At 41.5% G+C, this 23,177-nt stretch overlaps 2 protein-coding genes and 1 non-coding gene across 4 annotated transcripts in view; 1 reads left to right on the top strand and 2 right to left on the bottom strand.

The window, feature by feature from the left end:
- TANGO6 (transport and golgi organization 6 homolog) overlaps nucleotides 1-5,794 on the bottom strand; it is a 180,541-nt gene extending 174,747 nt beyond the window's left edge. The window contains exon 1 of one of the 2 annotated variants that reach the window (XM_069550149.1): nucleotides 5,656-5,794. In XM_069550149.1, coding sequence (XP_069406250.1) covers nucleotides 5,656-5,788 — 133 coding nt within the window. In that variant the 5' untranslated portion in view covers nucleotides 5,789-5,794. The remainder of the gene's footprint in view (nucleotides 1-5,655) is intronic. The other variant, XM_069550150.1, reaches the window with a different exon arrangement.
- On the top strand, nucleotides 2,560-2,632 carry TRNAG-CCC (transfer RNA glycine (anticodon CCC)). Its single transcript has one exon. It is a non-coding gene; the product is annotated as a tRNA-Gly (tRNA).
- A 2,312-nt stretch (nucleotides 5,795-8,106) lies between the features above and the next one.
- LOC138418630 (cadherin-1) overlaps nucleotides 8,107-23,177 on the bottom strand; it is a 71,867-nt gene continuing 56,796 nt past the window's right edge. Inside the window, exons 10-16 of the mRNA XM_069550156.1 lie at nucleotides 21,300-21,544; nucleotides 16,267-16,412; nucleotides 13,813-14,037; nucleotides 13,270-13,500; nucleotides 12,481-12,611; nucleotides 11,640-11,783; nucleotides 8,107-10,027 (exon numbers count right to left, since the gene is read on the bottom strand). Coding sequence (XP_069406257.1) covers nucleotides 9,818-10,027; nucleotides 11,640-11,783; nucleotides 12,481-12,611; nucleotides 13,270-13,500; nucleotides 13,813-14,037; nucleotides 16,267-16,412; nucleotides 21,300-21,544 — 1,332 coding nt within the window. The 3' untranslated portion in view covers nucleotides 8,107-9,817. The remainder of the gene's footprint in view (nucleotides 10,028-11,639; nucleotides 11,784-12,480; nucleotides 12,612-13,269; nucleotides 13,501-13,812; nucleotides 14,038-16,266; nucleotides 16,413-21,299; nucleotides 21,545-23,177) is intronic.

The raw sequence follows: 23,177 nt of genomic DNA, 5'->3' as shown, positions 1-23,177 counted from the left end.
TTCATTTTAATTGGGAATATCAGTAGGAACTTTCAATTTGCTTTTTTTTGTTTTCTGAAAATCCACATATTTCCTGGCTCTAATCATTGAAAAAGTCTGGAAGCAATGACATTTCAGTGGCAACAAATATTACTAGTGTCCATCTTATGGTCCCTAAATATCACTTATTCTTAAAAAGAATTGCTTTCAAGCATTGAGCAAGAAATGTATAAGATGAATCTGAATATCTTATGTCTTAAAGCAAAGAAGCAATCAAGACTACTAGGTCACATCAAAGAGTCCAACAGCTAACTTGAATGACTCCCACAGGCCACAGATGGAACAATTATCACTACAATAAATTGAAATATATATATACAAAAACATGATTACATAATAAAACAAAACCAAAAACTATCACTCTGTTGGCTAAATTTGGAGACTAAGACACTAACGTATTTTTCTGAAAACTGATGGATAAAAGAACAGGATGAACCTAACTATGAAAACTTATGTGTGTGTGCCTCAGTACACACATAGAAAAAGATCTCAAAAGCTATACTTCAAAGTGTTAACAGTGATGATCTCTGGATGGTAGGACTTTGGGTGATTTTTCTTTTTTGCTTCATTAAAATTTTTTTCAGAGTGAATATGTGTTGTTTCTGTACTAAAAATATATTTTAAGGTTAGAAAACAGTATGTAGTATATGAGATCATTTTTGTAAACAAATTATACATATATATATATATATCTCTCTCTCCAAAATGTAATCTCTGGATTGTGGGATTAAGGTCATTTTAATTTTCTTCTTTTAGCTTCTCTAACTTTTTTTAAAGCTTTACTATAACAATAACATTTTAAAATGTTATTCAATTTGGTGAGAATCACTAAAATAGTGAGAATCAGAAGAGTAAGATTTTTCAGGACTTCTCTAAGACTGTTCAGGGCAAGTGTTCTGACTCACTGGCATGAATATCTGTTGTCTTTAAATAATATACACCTAAACAGGAAATGAGTGCTTTCATAGATTGTTGCCACTAATGATTAAGATCAATAAACAATCTCTAACTTCCTGTGACTTTATAAGATCTTGGAACTTAAACATGGGACACAAAGAAAGTGATTAACAAAAGCTACTAGCCCTTTTTTCTTAAGAGCCCCTTATAAAGTGGTCTCCTCTGCCCTCTTCTGGTGATAGAAATAAAAGCTACTTGAAAATAAACATGGCATTCTGAGAGCAGCAGTTCTCAAAAGTGGGGTACAGGGTCTCAGGTTTTGAGGGCCTCCCCAAGAATTCTCTCAGAAAATCAGCAAGGTCAAAACTATTTTCATATTAATACTAAGACAGTGCCTTTTATGTTCTCATTCTTTCTTGAGTGTACCAAGTATGAAAATAATGTCATTGAGTTCATATTCTATATTAAAATCAACCTTTTAAGAAATTACCTCTTATTGAGTTTTAAAGACGAATACATAGTTATCTGAAAAGATGATGGAAATTTCCTCCCTTTCCACTTAAATATATAGATGTGTGAGTCTAGATATCCATCCGTTTCAATAAAAAAAACCTGTCATGACAGATTGAACACAGAAGCAAATATGAAAACCCAGCTCTCTTCTAATAAGTCAGACAGTTAAGATTTGCAAAAGTGTAATAAAACAATGCCATTCAAAAGTAAAACAATGTTACTCTTCCAACTGTTATTTCAGAAAAATATATTTTTTATGTTAACATGTAACAGGTTTTGTTACTGTTGCATTTAAATAAATTTAAAAGAGTTCTCTTAAACTCTTAATTTGTAATACAGTAAATATTGATATACATAACCCACATAAAAGCTCTTTTAAGTCCTCAACATTTTTTAAGAGTGTAGGAGTACTGAAACCAAAAAGTTTGAGATCTGTAGCCTTAAAACAAAGTTTTTCAAACTAGAGTCATCTAGTGCTTCTGTAACTTTTTGACCATTTATTTTGAGCACCAGCTGTATTGTTATTTGCTTTATTCATTTATTTCTTCAAGTTAATCCTTTTAAACTTAAATTAGTAATAGTTAATATACTACCCTAAGGGATATGTATTTAATTCAATCCTTGCACCAACTCTGTGAGGTGTGTGTGTGTGTGTGTGTGTGTTAGCTGCTCAGTCGTGTCCGACTCTTTGCGACCCCATGGACTGTAGCTTGCCAGGCTCTGCTGTCCATGGGGATTCTCCAGGCAAGAAAACTGGAGTAGGTTGCCATTGCCTTCTCCTCTGTGAGATGTAGAGTATTATATTAATATCCTTATTTCCAGATAAGAAGACTAAGGTTAAGGCATTTGCCAGAGAGCATATTCAACTCTGGCAACCCAGTTCGAGAATCCAAGCTCTTGATCACTATTTGAAGCTTTTCAGCCTCAAAATGTTTCTCTACATACTGCCTACAACCATCCCCACCATGCTTTGGGAAATGCTCCCCTCATAAACAAAGTTATTTATTCTTCCCACCACCAATTTAAAAGTCTATGCTTGTGACATTTAAAAGCAGACTTCATAATTTCTGTGGTACTTTTTAGTAAATTCAAACTGTAAAGTAAGGGACTTTACTGGTGGTCCAGTGGCTAAGATGCTGCACTCCCAATGCAGGGGGCCCAGGTTCGACCCCTGGTCAGGAAATTAGATCCCACATGCCACAAGAAAGATCAAAGATTCTGCATGACACAACCAAGACCTGGTGCAGCCAAATATATATATGTGATACAGCTTCATCATATATAAATCACCAAAATTACAGCCCCCCAGTTCAGTTCAGTTGCGTCCGACTCTTTCCGACCCCGTGAATTGCAGCACACCAGGCCTCCCTGTCCATCACCAACTCCCAGAGTTCACTCAAACTCATGTCCATCGAGTCGGTGATGCCATCCAGCCATCTCATCCTCTGTCGGACCCTTCTCCTCCTGCCCCCAATCCCTCCCAGCATCAGAGTCTTTTCCAATGAGTCAACTCTTCTCATGAGGTGGCCAAAGCCCCCCAACCACCACATAATTCAATTTTAATGACTGAGTTCAATGAACATATATTTAGTCTGGCAAGTTATCATTATTTTTTTTAGGAAAACTACTGCTAAAATGCTGGGAAAGACCAAGGGCGAGAAGTGGGGAACAGAGGATGAGACAGTTGGATGGCATTATCAACTCAATGGACATGAGTTTGAGCAAATTCCGGGAGGTAGTGAAGGACAGAGAAGCCTGGCATGCTGCAGTTCACGGCGTCACAAAGAGTCAGACACAACTTAGCAACTGAACAACTGCTGAGATGACCTCAAGCAAAACTTCACTAAAACTAACAACCCCTTTCCAATTCTGCTTAACACACTTCCTAATAAGGGAAGTGGAGCTATTACTCTTACTTGCCCCACAACTGAGAACAGAAATGGAAGGCAGGTGAAGAGAAAATACTTAATCCTGTAGACCTTTTAATAGCTCAAAAGGGAAAGACTCGGTATCTTCCTTCCTTCCTGTCTATTCAATTACCATCTAGACTGAATTCTCCTTCCTCAGATAACTCCTAACTAACTAACCAACTGCTACCTGTACCCTCCATTCACCACCAGTATTAATATTATCTGCTATGTTGAATATATTGGCCTGTATGTGGAGTGGGGCTTCCTCATGGGCTCAGCAGTAAAAAAAAAAAAAAAAAAATTGTTTCCTGCAGTGCAGGAGACACAGTGATCCCTGGGTTGGGAAGATCTCCTAGAGGAGGAAATGGCAACCCGCTCCAGTGTTCTTGCCTTGGAAATACCACTGACAGAGGAGCCTGGCAGGCTACAGTCCAAAGGGTCTCAAAGAATTGGACACAACTGAGCGACTGAGTACACTATATTTGGAGTACTATCTCCCCAAACAAGATACTTGAGAGCACAAGTTGTTAAATAATATTTCTATCTCCAAAAATCACTGGGGACAGAATACTACATACAGTTGACTCTCAGTAAATATTACCTCACAAGCAGTCAATTGAAAAGACCAAAAGAAGTTGAACTAGCTGGAGGTACTTTTACAAATACTTTCATCTTGTCTCAACACCCTCTGTCCGTCAGGAACATATGAATACTTACTACACACAGGTATTTTTGTAATTCCTTCAGCAGCTGATATGATAAAAGAAAACAGCAGAAAGATTCACACAACATAACCTATTCACACAACATAACCGAGTCTTTCTGTGAAAATAATATCATTTTACCAAATTATTCTTTTTCAAATAATAATGCTTGATTTCTCTTAAGCTAAATGAATACATGTAGAAACTCCACCACATACTCTGAGAGTTAGAGAGGGTCTTCCAAAAACGAAGTGTGTGTGCTTTGTGACAGATGACTACTTCCAGACTATTTAACTTATTTAATCCCTGTCCTCACTAATGTTCTAGATAGTTGTAGTTGCTAGACAAGCAACCTCTCCACTAACAAGTTAAAAATGTATTTTGCAGTTTAATTCTTCACTGTGGCAAAGTAGTATATACAGTTCCATACTACAGTTGAAGGCATCTGAAATTCAAATCCTAACTCTACCAACTTAGGAGATTGGCATTGGGCGATTTCCAATATACCTGAGCCTTGGTTCCTTCATCTGTAAAATGGAATACAAGTAATACCTAAATCATGGAATTGTTGTGAGGATAAAAAGATCCATACATAAATAGCACACTATAGGGGTTGACACTTAGCAGGCACTCAATTAGTTTTGTTTTTTTTCCTTTTTGCTCATAATTCTCAGCTGGTGGATCTTAGTTCCCCCACCAGGGATTGACTGGGGCCCTCCACAGTGAAACCAGGGAGTCCTAACCACTGGACTGGCAGGGAATTCCCCCTACTAGCTTTCACTTGCCCCTAGTACGATACACTTACTGTTTCCCGACTTTTCTAAGTTTGGGGTGGAGGTGGGGGAATCTCAAAATGTGAGACTGGGAACATAATCTTCCCGTACCTTACCTTCCTCACCCTACAAACCCCTTCCTCCAAATTGTACACTCTAATTTAAAGTAGGGCCCTATTTCATATGTATCTTCCCCAAAGCTCCAGATAACATCAGAGGCTCCATACTGAATAATCTGCTTTGGTCTGACAAGAGGGTTCAGTAGACTTCGGTTCTAAGTTCGTGTTCTGCCTCTAACCTGACCATCTGATCTTGATCAGGTTATTTATTCTCTTTGATGAGCCAGGGGTATCCTCAGGAGTAAAAGGATCCTTTGAGTGCCAGGCTACACCACTCCCAAGGTCCCTTCTGATTCTAAACTGGGAAAGATTAAAACTGACTGTAAATCTCTAAATCCTCTCCCCCAAACGCAGCTCAAACGTCACTGCTTCCTTTCTCTGGACTCCTTGGCACTCTGTACAAATGTCCAGTGTCCACATCAGACCCTGCGCTCTCAAGAAGCTCGGACCTCTTTGAGGCAGCTCTGAGGCTGTGGTTGCAGTCCTCACAGAGCTGCAGTAAGGACGGATGAGAACACGTACCCACGGTGCTTAACACAGTGCCTGGCCCAAGGTAACCGCTCGAGATACTTCGGCTAGTATCAATATTCAACGGTCCCATCCCTCCTTGAACCTCGGTTTCCTCAAGGGTAAAATGACGCTGGACAGACCCTGCCCAAAGGCCCCAGGTGCAGCCCGGCGCCGAATTCCGTCCTCTCACCTCCCGGGCTCAGCAGCAGCTTCAACGCCTCCAAAATCTGCTCCAGACCACACTTTTCCAGAACCCTGATGCCAGCAGCCTGACTGACCGCCGCCATGACTGACGCGCAAAGCTCTACTGGCGAGCTGCGCATGCGCCTCAGCGGAACGGTGCCGCTGCCGGGTGGCGCGTGGCCGACGCACTAGGGGCGGGATCGACTCGGCTGGGAACGCCCCCTTTGGGAAAAAATGTTTTTCTCTCGCCACCTGTATTTCCTTGGGGTAGGGGAAGTAAAAATAGCTAACGCAAACTGTCAACGTGCACGATTTGAGAAACTCAACGTGATTAACTTCTGTATAAAGGATGAGAAGTAGTTTATAAAATAATATGAATTTTATTCAGTATGAAAACATTTGGTCATCAAAACACTGAAGTAGTGAAGTAATCAGATGCTGCACCTTCTTATAATGAAGTTCGGTATGTAAAATAATACTCAAATTGTTTAACTTCTTCAGTAGTGATATTTGTGCTTCCCTGGTAGTTCAGACGGTAAAGCGTCTGCCTACAATGTGGGAGCCCCGGGTTCGATCCCTGGGTCGGGAAGATCCCCTGGAGAAGGAAATGGCAACCCACTCCAGTATTCATGCCTGGAAAATCCCGTGGACTGAGGAGCCTGGTGGGCTCCAGTCCATGGGGTTGCAAAGAGTCGGACACGACTGAGCGACTTCACTTCACTTCAGTGATATTTAAAAATAACTGCTAAACACACACACCTATTGCAAATAGCTGCAAATATTGTTCTTGATATGATTTCTTAAATGGACTAAGTACTGCTGCTGCTGCTAAGTCGCTTCAGTCGTGTCCGACTGTGCGACTCTATAGACTGCAGCCCACCAGGCTCCCCCATCCCTCGGATTCTCCAGGCAAGAACACTGGAGTGGGTTGCCATTTCCTTCTCCAATGCATGAAAGTGAAAAGTGAAAGTGAAGTTGCTCAGTCGTGTCCGACTCTTAGCGACCCCATGGACTGCAGCCCACCAGGCTCCTCCATCCATGGGATTTTCCAGGCAAGAGTACTGGAGTGGGGTGCCATTGCCTTCTCTCTTTGCTCTATTCAGACATCCCTGGAAAATTCAGTGTTTGTTAAAATCGTGCCACATCAGAATTGTGTTAATATGTAAGACAGAATGGGTTGGAGATATATCATCACTAACAACTTTTCCACTTACAGAAATCTTGGTGGGACATTCAAAATTCATATTGTCTGAAAGAAAGTGAAAGTGAAGTCGCTCGGTAGTGTCCGACTCTTTGCTACCCCATGGACTGTAGCCCACCCGGCTTCTCCATCCATGGAATTTTCCAGGCATGAGTGCTGGAGTGGGTTGCCATTTCCTTCTCCAGGGGATCTTCCCAACCCAGGGATTGAACCCGGGTCTCCCGCATTGCAGGCAGACGCCTTACCATCTGAGCCACCAGGGAATGGCATGCTGGAAATCAAGGACAATGTTTCTGAGGGCAAGACTACCATGCCTGCCTCTCCTTTCATTAAAAGTCAGTAACCTCGCCTACCACTGTCACAACCAGCTCCAACACCCACTCTGTGAGACTGCGCCCAAGAGGCTGTCCTGCTTCTTTTTGAGATCCTTTGAGTTAGCCTGACGTCATGACTGATGACTGCTCTTCAGTACTTAGCTGCTGAAAGCCTTGGGAAATGGGATGTGCTCCATATGCAAGACCACGCCACTGGGGGAAGAAATGGTTCATTTAACTCTCTCCTCCGTGAGTCAGGCCCCTTCTTAGTCACTCCCATTTCTCTGGACTCCAGCCCTATGTCATCACAGCCATTTCCTACTCTCAAAGGTAACAGAATCATTTTCACGAGGCTATCTTGGGGAATCAAAGTGATACTGTTCTCAAGTATTTAGCAATGTCTGCCACACAAGGAACGCTTAATAAATTGCACCTAGATCTTCATCTCTTCCTTAAATAAAACCTGCTAAAACACCTTTAAACTGGAAACTACATTTTTCAAAAAATATTTATTTGGCTGCACCAGGTCTTAGTTGTGGCAGGTGGGATCTTTAGTTGCAGCATGTGGGATCTAGTTTCCTGACCAAGGATCAAACTCAAGCCTCCTGCATTGGCAGCACAGAGTGTTAGCCACTGGACTGCCAGGGAAACCCCAGCCTTGCTTCTTTCTATCCCTCTGTGCAACCCACAGTAGCTTCCCCCTGACAAAGAGATTTTATTGGTTTCACCACAAGCCACATCACATGCCACATGGATGGATATCCTTCAAATAAACTGACCTTAGAAACACAGTTTCCCTTTCCCCCTATTCAGCCCCAACAGAATGACACAAAGTTCAGGAATAGATATTTTAATATGAAGCTTCGCTCTCCATGTTTTGAATGAGCTTACCTACCATTTGTCTGACCTGGGATTGTGCAATCAAATAAAAGAAGTTTGACAATGGTGTAACAAAATTCTTTAATAAAATTTATAAAAAAACAAATAAGAATAATTTTTGCAGCTTGAATTGCTTTCCTTTTCCACTCCCAAAGAAAATACAAAATTGTCTGCACCCATACACATATTACACTCAAAACTATAGTGACATTCTCTATGTAGAACTACATTAGAGTTTAAATTGCTGAAAAATCAAGACAGTTCTAAGAAGTGGTTGGGAGATGTTCCTTTTCTTCTAAAAACAGTTGATAGGTAGGGAAGTAATTCAGATTAAATTCTTGTCTATGGTTGTCAAAATTTTCTTAAAAGATGCATTTCAACTAAAAGAAGATCCAAATTAATGTACTCCCTACCCCCACCTTCCTTTGCTAACACCCTTTCAGTGAGTGTTTTCTTCCTCTGCAAAGGAAAAACAAATTGGATTTGAAAAATATTCTCAAGTTTCATAGCTGAAATTTGGGGCAAATGTGTCCAGACCAGCTAGCATTTTTTATAAATACCAACAAAAGCGGGCTCGGGGATTCTGTGCTTTGGGTCCAAGGATCCTGGCAAATACATGTTGAGATTCCTCTAGTTCAGAATTTCCAGGGGGTGGAGGTAGAGCCACCTCAACTGTCTTCAGCCTCAGTTGGCTCAATTGCCAGGCTTAGTGACAACTGCCCCTGCCATCTCCAAGCCCATTTTTCACATTTGCCCTCTGCTGTGCCCTCTTGCCAGCTTCTGTCTTTGGCTACAGCACTTTAGGCACTATTCTAAGTCCTGGAATATATCACTCTTGTTTTAGAGATAAATAAACATTAGAAGCCTAGTAGTGGGATTTCCCTGGTGATCCAGTGATTAAGAATCCTCGATTCCCCTGTTAAGGGACGCAGGTCTGACCCCTAGTCAGGGAACTAAGATTCCCCATGTCCTGCAGTGCGGTCAAAAAAAAAAAAAAGTTCAGTGGTGCCTGAAACTCACCACCTTTTCTGGCCCAGCCTCCCTATTTAGAACCAAAGTACCTTGTAATGACATTCACATGACCAACATCCTTACTCAGAACAAGTTAACTGGATAGATGCCCATTACAATTACGTAAAAATGAAAAACCGTTAAGCCGTTAAGGTCTTAAGAGTACACAATACCCACTCAGTACATGGCCAGCCTAAGACATAATCCTCTTTCCCTAAAAGAGCCCAATAATGTCTGCACCAGAGAAATGTAATAGAATTCAGAAGGAGTAAGAGCAGATGTCAGAACACAGGACATCAGTGCAGTGACAGGAGGGACAGAAGCACACAATTTATATATATATATATATATATATATACTTTTATATATATATATATACACACACACACAATAGGGAAACTGACCCCTCCCCTTCCTTTTAAAAATGAGACAAAGCCCTTAAGGGAATCTGCAAGTTTCTAGCAGAACCTTCTGAGAATGAAACTATTATTTTGAAGTATTAAAATTTAGGGGTATTTTGGACATCATCACCATGTCAAAAGTGATGAAAGGAAAAAGATTACTCAAGGAATAAGTCTAAATCATTCTAGTACACAGATTAGATCTATAAAGTAGAAATCAGGACTATGCTATCACTGATCAGTCTCTTCTCCAGAAACGTATCCCGAGTGAAGGGAGCTGGCAAATAACCAGGAGTATGTTTCCCACATTTTCCATCACACGAGTATAGGGACCCATCTCTCTTCCCATCAGTCCTGAGTCCCTTAGTCATCCTCGCCGCCTCCATACATGTCCGCCAGCTTCTTGAAGCGATTGCCCCATTCATTCAGGTAGTCATAGTCCTGGTCTTGGTCTGACTCTGAGGAGTTCAGGGAGCTCAGACTAGCAGCTTCGGAACCACTTCCTTCATAATCAAACACCAGCAGAGAGTCATAGGGTGGGGCAGTGGGGTCACTATCAGCTGCCTTCAGGTTCTAAAGAAGGAAGACAATAGGATCTTTTATTGAGAGGAATTGTACACCTGTCATCTTAAGCAAAATACATTCTTTTGGTGAATAAAGCAAAATGCACACAACACACAACAATGTAACCATCCTGCAGAACGCCAGGGGCAATGAATACCAACAAAGTAAATTTAATACAGACTGGAACAGAAGATGGTCATTACACATTTCTAATGAAAGGAAAAAGTCTGTAGCAGAATGTTTAAAGTGGTAAATTATATGTAGGCAGGAGAGATGAGCGCCAGCCAATCCAAACGGACAGAGACTAAAAACAGTCATACCAGGATAGTCTTGTGTGCTTGCTAAGTCGCTTCAGTCGTGTCCGACTCTTTGCGACCCACTGGGCTCCTCTGTCCGTGAGATTCTCTGTCCATAGGATTTGCATTCTTTTCTTTATATACATTTCATAGTTTATATTTTTAAAATAACAAACATTTTACTTTTGTAATTAAGAAACAGCTATAAGCACAAATAAACATAAATGGAGGAAAAGACCTGAGCCAGATGTATCTAAAGGGATGGTTTAAACTGGACACTCCTGTTCCCAGTTTTCTCTAAGACCCAGTGCTAGAATGGATCTGGCTTGGTCCTGTCCAACACAGCTGTGCTTCTAGAGTCCCAGGTGATGACAACTTCCCTAGAAAGCTAAAAGCCATAAAGACTCAATGAAGGCCAGTGGACCATCAGACCAGCCCTGAAAATCATTCCAATGACCAACCAAGTAATCAGGTAACATAGTTTAAGGAAACAGATCCCCCTGGACTATTATTTTCCCTGGTTCTTTGCTTAATCCCACCATTTCTTCCTCATCCTCCCTGAAGCTAATTAACTTAAAAGTCCTGAACAATAACCTATAGGATGAATTTCTCTCTTGCCTAACAGTTTGCTAGAAAGATTTTGGTCTTCTTCTGTGCTTTTCCTACTTCTTGAATGGAAAACAGGCCCAAGGCCTGGAAGCGTGGCAGCCATCTTGTGATCATGAGGCAACAAGCATGAGGCATGAGAACAAGGATCTACATGCATAGATCATGCAGCAGAAAGATGGAAAAAGCTGATGCTCCAGCCTGGACTACTTCCCTCAGTCTTCTATTTGCACAAGGTATCGTATCTATTTAAGGTTCTGGTATTTATAGCTGAATGCATTTCTGACGTATACAGAATGGAAGCTATTTTTCTGGCCCTCGAGTAGCCTTGCAATTACACATTTAATATTACATCCCAGTGCAATGCAGGGAAAGAGACCCATTAGTGAAACCAAACTGAATCTACGTTGAATCTCTTTTTCCTTCCTAATTCTATTAAATCCTTTCAAGCAAGTCTCAATTTTTCAGTGTAGACTTTGCAAATTCCCAAAGACTAATTCAAAGTGCTATTATATTAGTTCTGAAATTTAGATGAGGCACAAATTAAAAAAAAAAGGGGGGGGGGGGTGGGAAGACGGGAGGTAGCTCAGGGATTGTGCAAGATGAAAACACGGTAAAGGAAAGAACCTAAAGACTTTTTCTCACTTTTGACACAGTTGCTTCTCTCCAAATTTACAGATAAGCTTATTGCGCTTTGACTTTTGACTGTGCTTACTTACTTCATCAATAAAGTTTCCAATTTCATCAGGATTGGCAGGGCGGGGTCGGTACTGGGGCACACTCATGAGGGTTGGTGCCACGTCATTGCGAGTCACTTCAGGACGAGCATCCAGGCCCCTATGTAACTGGCTCAAGTCAAAGTCCTTTAGAGAAAAAGGTAAAAACAGGGTAAAGAGTAAAATAGAAACAGTCATAAACACAGAGTCATATATGGTTTACATATTATAGTACTGGATGAGGCCTTAAATGTCAGCTGTATGATGTCTACAACCATGTACCAATGTAATCTGAAATGGCAGTTAGTTGTTTGTTTGTTTTTTTCCTGAAATGAAAGTTCTCAACCTATGAGTTTCCAAAACAGCATTGGAAGGAAATTTAACATAAAAGCCTTGTGAGGAACACTTGTGGGAAGAGATGGAGATTGTTTTAAGAACTTTTCAAAGGGTATGATTATTAGATTATTATTCAACAAATATTCACTCCTTTCCCACCGTATCCTCTGTGAAAAGAACAGAAATCCATTTATGTGGGGCTTTATCCTTTGACTTGCTTTGACCAATGGGACATTAAAACATGTGACAGAGGCAAAGGCTTTAAGTGTACTTTGCTGGGACAAAGAAGGCAGGAATTACATGGAACTTATCTGACAGCAGGAACAAAATAAATGTTAACAATGTTTATTAATGGTGATGGTTAATGACATCAATTTTCTTGGGTAAGGTCTTTAAAAATACACAAAGTGACGTGGAACTATTTTACATGTCTGCCTTCTCCTAATCATTGCTTCCTCCAAATAAAGAGACTGCCATTAAGCTTTGTCCCATGGTTTTCAACACCCACCTGGTCTTCTTCTCCACCTCCTTCTTCATCATAGTAATACACATTGTCCCGGGTGTCGTCTTCTGGGGGCAGTAAGGGCTCTTTGACCACCCTTCTCCTCCGAACAAGTAGCAGAAGCAGCAGAATAAGGACTGGAGTAGGGAAGAGAGAGATGAGAGCCACAAATCAGCAAGGCTGTAAGCAGCGGCCGGCACAGACTGGATAGACAGCTGTTAGGCAGCTTACATGTCTTCAGGGCCCTGAAGTTAATATATGCAGCACAACACAGTAGACAAGTACATGTGACCTCAAGTGTGGTCTTTAATTGGACCTTAAACCCATCAGTCATTTCTCAAAATCTGGGGCAAAGTACTCCAGGAGCAGAAATGGTCCAGATAAAGGCCTTGCAGCAGGAGCAAATTGGTGTGATTAAGGAAAGGCCAGGTCAGCAAAGAAACCTCGTGCAGACCTCTGGTGGGACTGTGGCTTTGATTCTGAGTGAGTTAGAGCCATTGATGGTTTGTGACCACGACTGTGTCAGCCTCAAGGTTACTGATACGTACATATTATTCTTATTCAGTTATGGGGGTGGGGCACAGACTATAAAATCACATAGCACACAATGAAAAAACATTAAAAAAATTTTTAATTAAAAATAAATGATAGCAAAAAAATTACTTGGCATACTCTTTATCTTAAGATAAGCTTTAAAATCTATTAATTAATTTTCAAGGTTTTCATCTGATTTGGGGCTATATACAGTTAACATTCTAGAAGCAAAAGGCTGGAACACTCGCCAGCAGTACTTACTCAGAAAAGCAAGGACGCCTCCGAGGATCCCCAGGATGGCGGGAACTTGCAATCCTGCTTCGGCATAGGCCTTGGGCTTCCTGCAGTTGCTGACGATCCCATCACAGTCACATACGTGCACATCAAGTGTAGTCACCTGGTCTTTGTTCTGGTTGTCTATGAGCTTGAGATTGATTTTGTGGTCACCCACCTCTAAGGTTTTCTTTGGCTTCAAAATCAGAGACTCACGTTCTGGAGGGAGCAACAAAAGTGAGGGGATTGGAAGAGAAAAAGTTCATTCCAGACTACAATGATTAAGGAACTAGAGACAGTCCAAAACCAAGTGAAAATGACAGCTATTTGAGCTGCAGCTTAATGGGCAGCATGTCACAGACTCAGATGCTGATGATTTGGTTCAATGTCGCAAATGCAGAAGGGACCAGGAAACATTACCTTAAAAGGGGTGACAGTGGATACGGAGAAGCGAAGTTCAGAAGGGCGGGGGAGAAGGGAAGCAGAGGGTCAGAGCAAAGTTTCCAAAATAAGGAAGACTCTGGTGCTCACCTTGGTCATTGTACTCAACGGTCCAGTTGACACTCGCCCCATGTGTCAGTTCTGCTGTGAAGGGGGAGGTGTTCGGGGGGAGATCAGGATCCACGATGTTGATGATGTGAGGCTCGGGATTCCTCTGGCAGAAGTCCATGGCCCGGGGTTCTGGTACGGGGCCATTGTCATTCACATCATCGAGGAACAGGAGCAGGGTGCCTGTCCCAGTGGCAGGTGGAGATCCTAGTACAGAGGAAATGTCACAGCTCAGGATGATCAGTGAATCCCTACTGCCTCCCATCAGACCGAATCCAAATCTTGTCCTGGCTCTTCAGGGCTACAGCACCCAACCCCAAGCTGCCCTCCAGAGCCACCCCTCCTGCCGGTCCCCGGCCACCCTGAATGGGCAGACCTCTGACTTGCTATTCCTCACTTTGATAACAGTTACTCAAGTTATTCCTCACACCAAGGACTCCCTCTGTCTTCATACATAACTTTATTCATCCATTAAATTTATCCTCTCTATGCCAGGGTGGGAGGTGGGTAGGGAAGGGAAAGAATGAGATGAGCTTGGGATTAGCGGACGCAAACTATTACATACAGGATGGGTACACAACAAGGTCCTACGGTACAGCGCAGGGAGCTGTGTTCAGTATCCTATGGTGAATCATAATGGAAAAGAGTATGAAAAAGAACATATATGTATATAACTAAGTCACTCTGCTGTACAGAAAAAATTAATACATTATAAGTCAACTATACTTCAATGAAACTTGAAAAATATATATTTTAAACCACTCTTAAGATTCCTCATCACAGTACTTCCTCAGGTGGTCCAGTGGCAAAGAATCTGCGCTCCCAATGCAGGGTTCATGGGTTTAATCCCTGGTCAGGAATCTAGATCCCACATGCCACAATTAAAAACCTGCATGCCACAAGGAAGATTGAAGAGCCTACATGCGGAAACTAAGACCTGATGCAGCCAAATAAATAAATTAAAGAAAAAAAAATCCTCATGGCCCCCTACTCATTCATTCACTGTCTCTGAACTTCTAAGGCTTTTAGGGTCATTATCACAGAGTTGAACCTTTTAAAATCACTGCAAATCAATTTTCAAACAAAATTTGGAGATCTGTACATATTTCTGTTTGTATTTCTTTCACATCCTGACATAGCACTTGGTAATACAAAAGGAAGGTCCTCAAGGAATCATAGAGGAAAAAAGCCCAGAGGAATATATCTCAAATCCATAAATATTTATACCTGGGTGGCTATAGTGATTTTTTTTAACCTCTTAAAAAAACTGTGAATTAAAGAAATTTATCATTTTAACCATTTTTAAAATGTACAGTTCAATAGTGTTGGTATAATCACATGCTGTGAAACAGCTCTCCATAACTTTATCTCACAAAACTGAATTCTGTACCCACTAAACAATTTCTTATTTCCCCTTCCAGTTCCTGGGAACCACCATTCTACTTTGTTTCTATGAATCTGACCACATTAAAATCTCATCTAAGTGGAATCACACAGTATTTGTCATTTTGTGACTGGTTTATTTCACTAAGCACAATGTCCATTGGGGAGAGAGAGGGAAAGGGACTTAACCAGAGGAATTAGCAGTTCTCTTTAACAGTGATTCTGCTTCTGAATATCTATCTGAGGGAAACACTTGCCCCCAGAGGCATGTACAAGGATGTTTACTATCATTCACAGAAATAATGGAGAACTGGAAACAACCCTGGGTTTTTTTAATGTGCAAACAGTTAAATTATGCTATATCCACATAGGACTTCCCTGGTAGCTCAGCTGGTAGAGGATCATCCGCGTAACATTTTACTGAAAAGAGGCAGATCTATAATGTGCCAAGATAGATCTCTGTGTCTTCAAGGCATATGTTCAAGAGAAAAAAAATTAAACACACATATGATAATGGGGTTTTTTGGTAATAAAAACAAAAATAGGCTATAAATCAGACAGCAGTTTTATAATAAACCATATTTCCATATGTATATAAATGTATTTGAATACACAGAGTCTGGAAGGAGCCACGCTTCACTAATGGTGATGATAATACAAATAAATGGCAGTCCTTACAGAGCATAGAATAGGTTAGCAGGCACTCTTCCAAACACTTCTACGTAAATTTAAGCTAGATAGGGTATTATCATTTTGTCAGATAAAAGAGGTAAGAGACATAAAAATTAGGTAATAAGTTCAAGTTCACACAGGTATTAAGCTTTGGTCCTAGGATCTAAGCCCAGGCCGCCTGGCTCCCATGGGGTTACAGAGCGAGTGGTAAAAAGGAACTTCTGCTTGACCTAAATTCTGTGCACTTTGAACAATTCTTTTGAGAATGCTTTAAGAATGAAAGAAAAAGAAAGAACTCATGCCTCCAAAAGGACAGGGGCAAGGAGGTAAGCTATTTAGGAGCGGGAGACGGCAAACACTCGATGGTAAGGGCGTCCTCACCGTTGTCAGTGGCTATGATGAGGGCTGTGTACGTGCTGTTCTTCACATGCTCGACATCCTCTCTGTCCAACTCAGCCCGAGTGGAAATGGCACCCGTTTCCGGATTAATCTCCAGCCAGTTGGCAGCGTCCCTCCAAATCCGATACCTGGAAAGACACAAGCTCTGATTTAGAACAGGAACAGCGAACAGCAGATAGCTGAAGAAGGTGAAGGTTCCTCGTTGTTGATATATACTTTGCTTCCCTATTTCATTTAAAAAAAAAAAAAATCACATCTATAGGAATTCTACCAGAAAGGTTTGAGGACCATCCACGTACCCTTCACCCAGATTCACCCATTGCCAGTATTTTGCTGTATACATAAGTGGATGCCCATATAGACATAAACTCTTGTTTGGCTAAACCATTTGCGAACAAGTTGCAGACACCATGTTCCTTTACTGATGAATACCTCAGTTTGTTTTCTCCTAATAACAGAGGCATTCTCTTATATAACTATAATTTGATTTTCAATTTCAGGAAACATCACTTCATACATGGTACATATTCAAACTGTCAGCTTCCTCAGAACTGTCCTTCACAGCATCCCCACTCACCCCTGCCCAATTCAGAATCTAATCCAGGACTGGACACAGCATTTAAATATCAGATTTCTTTCTTTTCTTTATAAACAGTTTGCGGCCATGTTTTTCATTTTATTTTTAATTTATTTACTTCGCTGCTCCAGGTCTTAGTTGTGGCACTCGGGATCTTTCGTTGTGGTGTGTGGACTCTCTAGTCGTGGTGTGCAGGCTCATTAGTTGTGGTACTTGGGCTTAGCTGCTCTGCATGTGCCAAGCAGGATCTTAGTTCCCCAACCAGGAACTGAACCCATGTTTCCTGCATTGCAAGGCTGAGTCTTAACCACTGGACCGCCAAGGAAGTCCCAGACATCAGATTTCTTTAGTTTCTCTCAGCCCAGCTCCCAGAGGGTACAATAGTTCTCAACTGGTCACAATATGGCACCTAGCATCCCTGCCATGAGCATTTGGAGATCTGTGTTGACACAGTGACCTGGAGATATGTTGCACTATTGGCATTTAATGGGAAGTACCAGGGAGGGTAGGGTTCCTTCTGGTCTTACACAGTCAAAAATAAATAAATAAATAAATAAATAAATAAATAAATATGCCAAGAAGATCTTGTTAAGCAGCATCTTATTAGGAATACCAGAATCAGAAGAAACATAAGCATGAAAAACAGATACACTGCCCAGTTACCTATCGAGGTCATGGAAAGGCCCAGAAAGGGAAATAAAGAAACTGAAGGAGGAAAGGGTCCTGGATAATCGTGGACTTATCCTCAGGACCTAAAAAGTGCACAGCAATGAACTACATATACAGAGCGGTCTTTATTCCAGGGGTAAGGGTCTCTGCAAACATTATTAAGACTTGGTCCTTTAACTTGCCCCAAATAGATGCTTTGAACATCTGTTTTGCTACCACAAACTAAAATATTAACATAGCCTGGAAAACATAGAATCCAAGGCTTTACTTCCAAAACAAAAATCCTATAGTATCATGTCACTAACACACCTAGCAAAAATAATAAGTACTTAATAACGTCTAGTCAAGGCTATGGTTTTCCCCGTGGTCATGTATGGATGTGAGAGTTGGACTGTGAAGAAGGCTGAGTGCCAAAGAATTGATGCTTTTGAACTGTGGTGTTGGGAAAGACTCTTGAGAGTCCCTTGGACTGCAAGGAGATCCAACCAGTCCATTCTGAAGGAGATCAGCCCTGGGATTTCCTTGGAAGGAATGATGCTAAAGCTGAAACTCCAGTACTTTGGCCACCTCATGCGAAGAGTTGACTCATTGGAAAAGACTCTGATGCTGGGAGGGATTGGGGGCAGGAGGAGAAAAGGATAACAGAGGATAAGATGGCTGGATGGCATCACTGACTCGACGGATGTGAGTCTGAGTGAACTCTGGGAGTTGGTGATGGACAGGGAGGCCTGGCATGCTGCGATTCATGGGGTCGCAAAGAGTTGGTCACGACTGATCGACTGAACTGAACTGGATAATGTCTATTCTATATGCAAGTTTCTCTATTTGCCTCAAGGCTGTTTTTTATAGTTGGATTGTTTAAATCTGTTTTCAAGCAGTCTACACATTACAGTTGGTTGATTTGTCTCTTAATTAATATCCTTAATCTATGGAAGATTAAGACCCTCACCTTTTTGACATTATTTGTTGAAGAAACCCAGTCATTGGACATAGAGCTCCCATGTTCTGTATTTGACTGACTGCTTCCTTGTGGCATTTAACTTGTTCATTCTCTGCATTGCATCTAAATCAGATCCTAAGGCTTGATTAGATTCTGTTTCAGCCTTTCTTGTCTCTCTCAAATATTTCTCACATTAAGTGGCACGTCGTATTGGGCTGTCCTTGCTTTTTCAGTAGATGTTGAAATCTATCAGGAGGTTTGGATGATCCCAGCTGAGTTCCTCCATTAAAAACTTCTCATTATCCTTAATCCCATTGCTTCTAGCAGCTGTGAGGATCACTATCTGAAACCTTTACCTGGTCCATCCTGTACCGAGCACACACACAGTTTAAAGGTATTTATGAGTCATTCCAATCAGGGTGCCAGGATAACCATGTCCCAGGATAACCTCAAAAGTTGAGGTTGCACTTAAACTCTTTTTGTTCCATTTACATATAATAAGTTACAGACAATGATACTAGAATACAAACACCCCTCCCCTAAACATGAATATGCTCAGTTAATCACTAAGCCTGACTCTACTCTGGATTTGCATAACTTTTTCTTAGTAATTCAGAGCATTCGACAGTCTCCTCTAAAGTAAATATTAACTGACAGGAATCTCTCTCTGAGAAGAGGAAGTGGGCATACTGATCAAGGTCTTTGTTATCCCTGGAAACGTGCCATTCCTAACAAGACCCAGACGTGCCACGCTTGGATTTGTGCTTATAGTCCTCCCTTGGTGCTTCCACCATTGTTACACTGGAGCACCCAGCATGCAATCAGACCCAGCCCTCAAAACAAGAAGAAGGTTCTTTTTCAGACATGGCCACAAGGGCCTTGTTGTAGGTTGATCCATCTATGTGTTTTCAGCATCTGCGGCTGTGATTTACATTACAGAGGTATCTTCCAAGTTAGAGGAAAAAAGAAACAGTAAGCTACTTTCAACACAATGCCATGTATATAAATTAAAACCACATTCCTTTTATACTTTGTGAGAGAAGCACAGTAAATCTACAATGGCTGACTATGGAGGAAATGGAAAAGGTGTGGGAAATGGGGGCAAAAGGCGGAAGAAAAAAAAAAGCCAGGGACTTCCTTGGTGGTTCAGTGGTTACGAATCTGCCTTCCAATGCAAGCGACACAGTTCGATCCCTGGTTGGGAAACTAAGATCCCACATGCTGTGGAGCAACTAAATCCATGCACCCCAACTAGAGAAGCCCAGACAACACAGTGAAAGATTCCACGTATGATGTGTATGTGTGACTGAGTCCCTCCACTGTTCACCTGAAACTATCACAACACTGTTAATCAGCTATTCAGTGCAGTTCAGTCTCTCAGTTGTGTCCAACTCTTTGAGACCCCATGGATCACAGCACGCCAGGCCTCCCTATCCATCACCATCTCCCAGAGGTCACTCAGACTCACATCCATCGAGTCAATGATGCCATCCAGCCATCTCATCCTCGGTCGTCCCCTTCTTCTCCTGCCCTCAATCCCTCCCAGCATCAGAGTCTTTTCCAATGAGTCAACTCTTTGCATGAGGTGGCCAGAGTACCAGAGTTTCAGTTTTAGCATCATTCCTTCCAAAGAAATCCTAGGACTGATCTCCTTTAGAATGGACTGGTTGGATCTCCTTGCAGTCCAAGGGACTCTCCAGAGTCTTCTCCAACACCACAGTTCAAAAGCATCAATTCTTCAGCGCTCAGCTTTCTTCACAGTTCAACTCTCACATCCATACATGACTACTGGAAAAACCATAGCCTTGACTAGATAGACCTTTGTTGGCAAAGTAAAGTCTCTGCTTTTCAACATGCTATCTCGGTTGGTCATAACTTTCCTTCCAAGTAGTAAGCATTTTTTAATTTCTTGACTGCACTCACCATCTGCAATGATTTTGGAGCCCCAAAAAATAAAGTCTGACACTGTTTCCACTGTTTCCCCATCTATTTCCCATGAAGTGATGGGACCAGATGCCATGATCTTAGTTTTCTGAATGTTGAGCTTTAAGCCAACTTTTCCATTTTCCTCTTTCACTTTCATCAAGAGGCTTTTTAGTTCCTCTTCACTTTCTGCCATAAGGGTGGTATCTGCATATCTGAGGTTATTGATATTTCTCCCGGCAATCTTGATTCCAGCTTGTGCTTCTTCCAGCCCAGCGTTTCTCATGAGGTACTCTACATATAAGTCAAATAAGCAGGGTGACAATATACAGCCTTGACATATTCTTTTTCCTATTTGGAACCAGTCTGTTGTTCCATGTCCACTTCTAACTGTCGCCTCTTGACCTACATATAGGTTTCTCAAGAGACAGGTCAGGTGGTCTGGTATTCCATCTCTTTCAGAATTTTCCAGTTTATTGTGATCCACACAGTCAAAGGGTTTGGCATAGTCAATAAAGCAGAAATACATGTTTTTCTGGAACACTCTTGCTTTTTCCATGATCCAGCGGATATTAGCAATTTGATCTCTGGTTCCTCTGCCTTTTCTAAAACCAGCTAGAACATCTGGAAGTTCACGGTTCACATATTGCCGTTAATCAGCTATACCCCAATACAAAATAAAAGTTAAAAAAAAAAAAGATTCCACATGTGCAACAAAGATCCTGTGTGTTGCGACTAAGACCTGATGCAGCCAAATAAATATTCAATAAATAAGCAAGTAAGTCAAACAAGATAAAGGTCTTACACAGACCAACGATGATAAAATGTCACGAACAAAATAGTTTATACACACACATACGCACACAGTCAGTTGCTCCAAGTCTATGGAAAGCCTCTCACACTTACATGATCTTCTGTTCCATAAATGTGTCTGGCTCCCGGGCGGTATAGGATGTGATCTCCAGGCCCACGCCAAAGTCCTCGGGCACTTCCACTTTCTTTTGAGGAGGCACAAAGATGGGGGCTTCATTCACATCGATCACATCCACAGTGACGGTGGCTGTGGAAGTGGGGAGAGTGACTTCAAAGGGGGCCACATTCGTCACTGCCACGTACAGGATGTACTGCTGCTTGGCCTCAAAATCCAAGCCCTAAAGAACAGAAAAACCAAGTTTAAAAAAATACATTCTATCTTAAAAAAAAAAAAAACACATTAAATCCTTTTTGGTTAGCAATATTATCAGTGGTTCTGAAATCTGGCTGTAGTAAGAATTAACTTGAGGGACTTCCCTGCTGATTCAGTGGCAGAGGCTCTGAGCTCCCAGTGTAGGGAGCCTGGGTTCAATCCCTGATTAGGGAATGAGATCCTACATGGCACAGCTAAGACCCAGCACAGCCAAATAAACAAAAAAATTTTTATAAAGGAAAATAATTAACTTGAGAACTTATTTTTTTGGCCATGCAGCTTGTGGGATGTTAGTTCCCCCATCAGGGACTGAACCTGGGGCCTTGGCAGTGACAGCACAGAATCCTAAGCACTGGACTGCCAAGAAATTGCCTTGAGAACTTTTAAAGAAAACCAATGCCTGGGTCCTAACCCGAGAGCCAGTGAACAGGAATCTCTGAGGCTGGGGTCTGAACTCTGGTATTTTTAAGAAGCTCCCAATGACTAATATGCAACTGATTCACGGTGAGGTCCCCAGGAAAAGAATAAAGATGAACTACATGAAATCTGAAATGGGAAGCCTCTGTTAAACATAGCCCACTGAGTCATTTATTAATCCAAGACTAGGAAGAATGTTCACATCCTATGCTGACAAGCTGTTTGTGTGGCAGCAGAAAGACAGACAACCCTGCCTGGCCATGTCTTTAAACCCAGTAAGTTTAATGGCAAAAACATCAAGTTCAGAATCAGTCAGCAGTGAGCTCAAATTCTGGCCAGGACATTTCCTAGCTGTGTGATTTAAGCAATTTAACCTCAGGGTCTGTTTCCACATATTAACATGTAGGAAAAGAAACTATCTCACAGAGGCACTGTAAGGAATAAACTGGAACTTTTATGAAGGACCTTGCACATGAAAGGAACTCAAATTACTACCTTCTTTCTGTTTTTTGACAGAATAACATGAGAAAACCTTGACATCAAATGTTAGTGGGAGGAAAGACTACATACTATGTGATTCAGAAATGAAGCACCTCCTCACTTGCTCAAGGGGAGGTCAAACCTCTGGGGCTCATCTTGGGATTTGTTAACTTTCTGACTAACTTCAAGAAGGAAATCACTCAGCTTCTTAGGGTTTGAGTTTCCTAGACGTTTTCCACAGGCATATCTGTCCCACTTCTAAAGTCATCTGGCAAAATAGTAGTAACCATAAACCATTTTTCTTCTCATCAGCAAAACAGTTGTGGGGCAAATGTTTCAGAGAAAGAGTGTGTTAAAAGAGACGGATATGTATGGCTAAGTCTCTTCGCTGTTCACCTGAAGCCGGCTATACCCCAATACAAAATAAACAGCTTTTAAAAAAACTGTATTTTTAAAAATGGTATTTCCTGGTAGTCCAGTGAGTCCTAGGCTCTCACTGCCAAGGGCCCAGGTTCAATCCCCAATCAGGGAACTAAAATCCCACAAGTCATGAGGTGTGGAAAAAAAAAAAAACGGCAAAAACATTTAGGGTGCTATGTAGGAGATTCCTGACTTCCCACATGAATCTGAAGAGTCACTGCAAACCCCAAATGGTCCACTGGCAACTGGGAGAGCCATCTACCCCCACTCCACCCAGGCCA

This window comes from Ovis canadensis, chromosome 14 (genome assembly GCF_042477335.2).
Source record: "Ovis canadensis isolate MfBH-ARS-UI-01 breed Bighorn chromosome 14, ARS-UI_OviCan_v2, whole genome shotgun sequence".
Lineage (NCBI taxonomy): Eukaryota > Metazoa > Chordata > Mammalia > Artiodactyla > Bovidae > Ovis > Ovis canadensis.
This window is presented reverse-complemented; position numbering and strand designations above follow the sequence as displayed.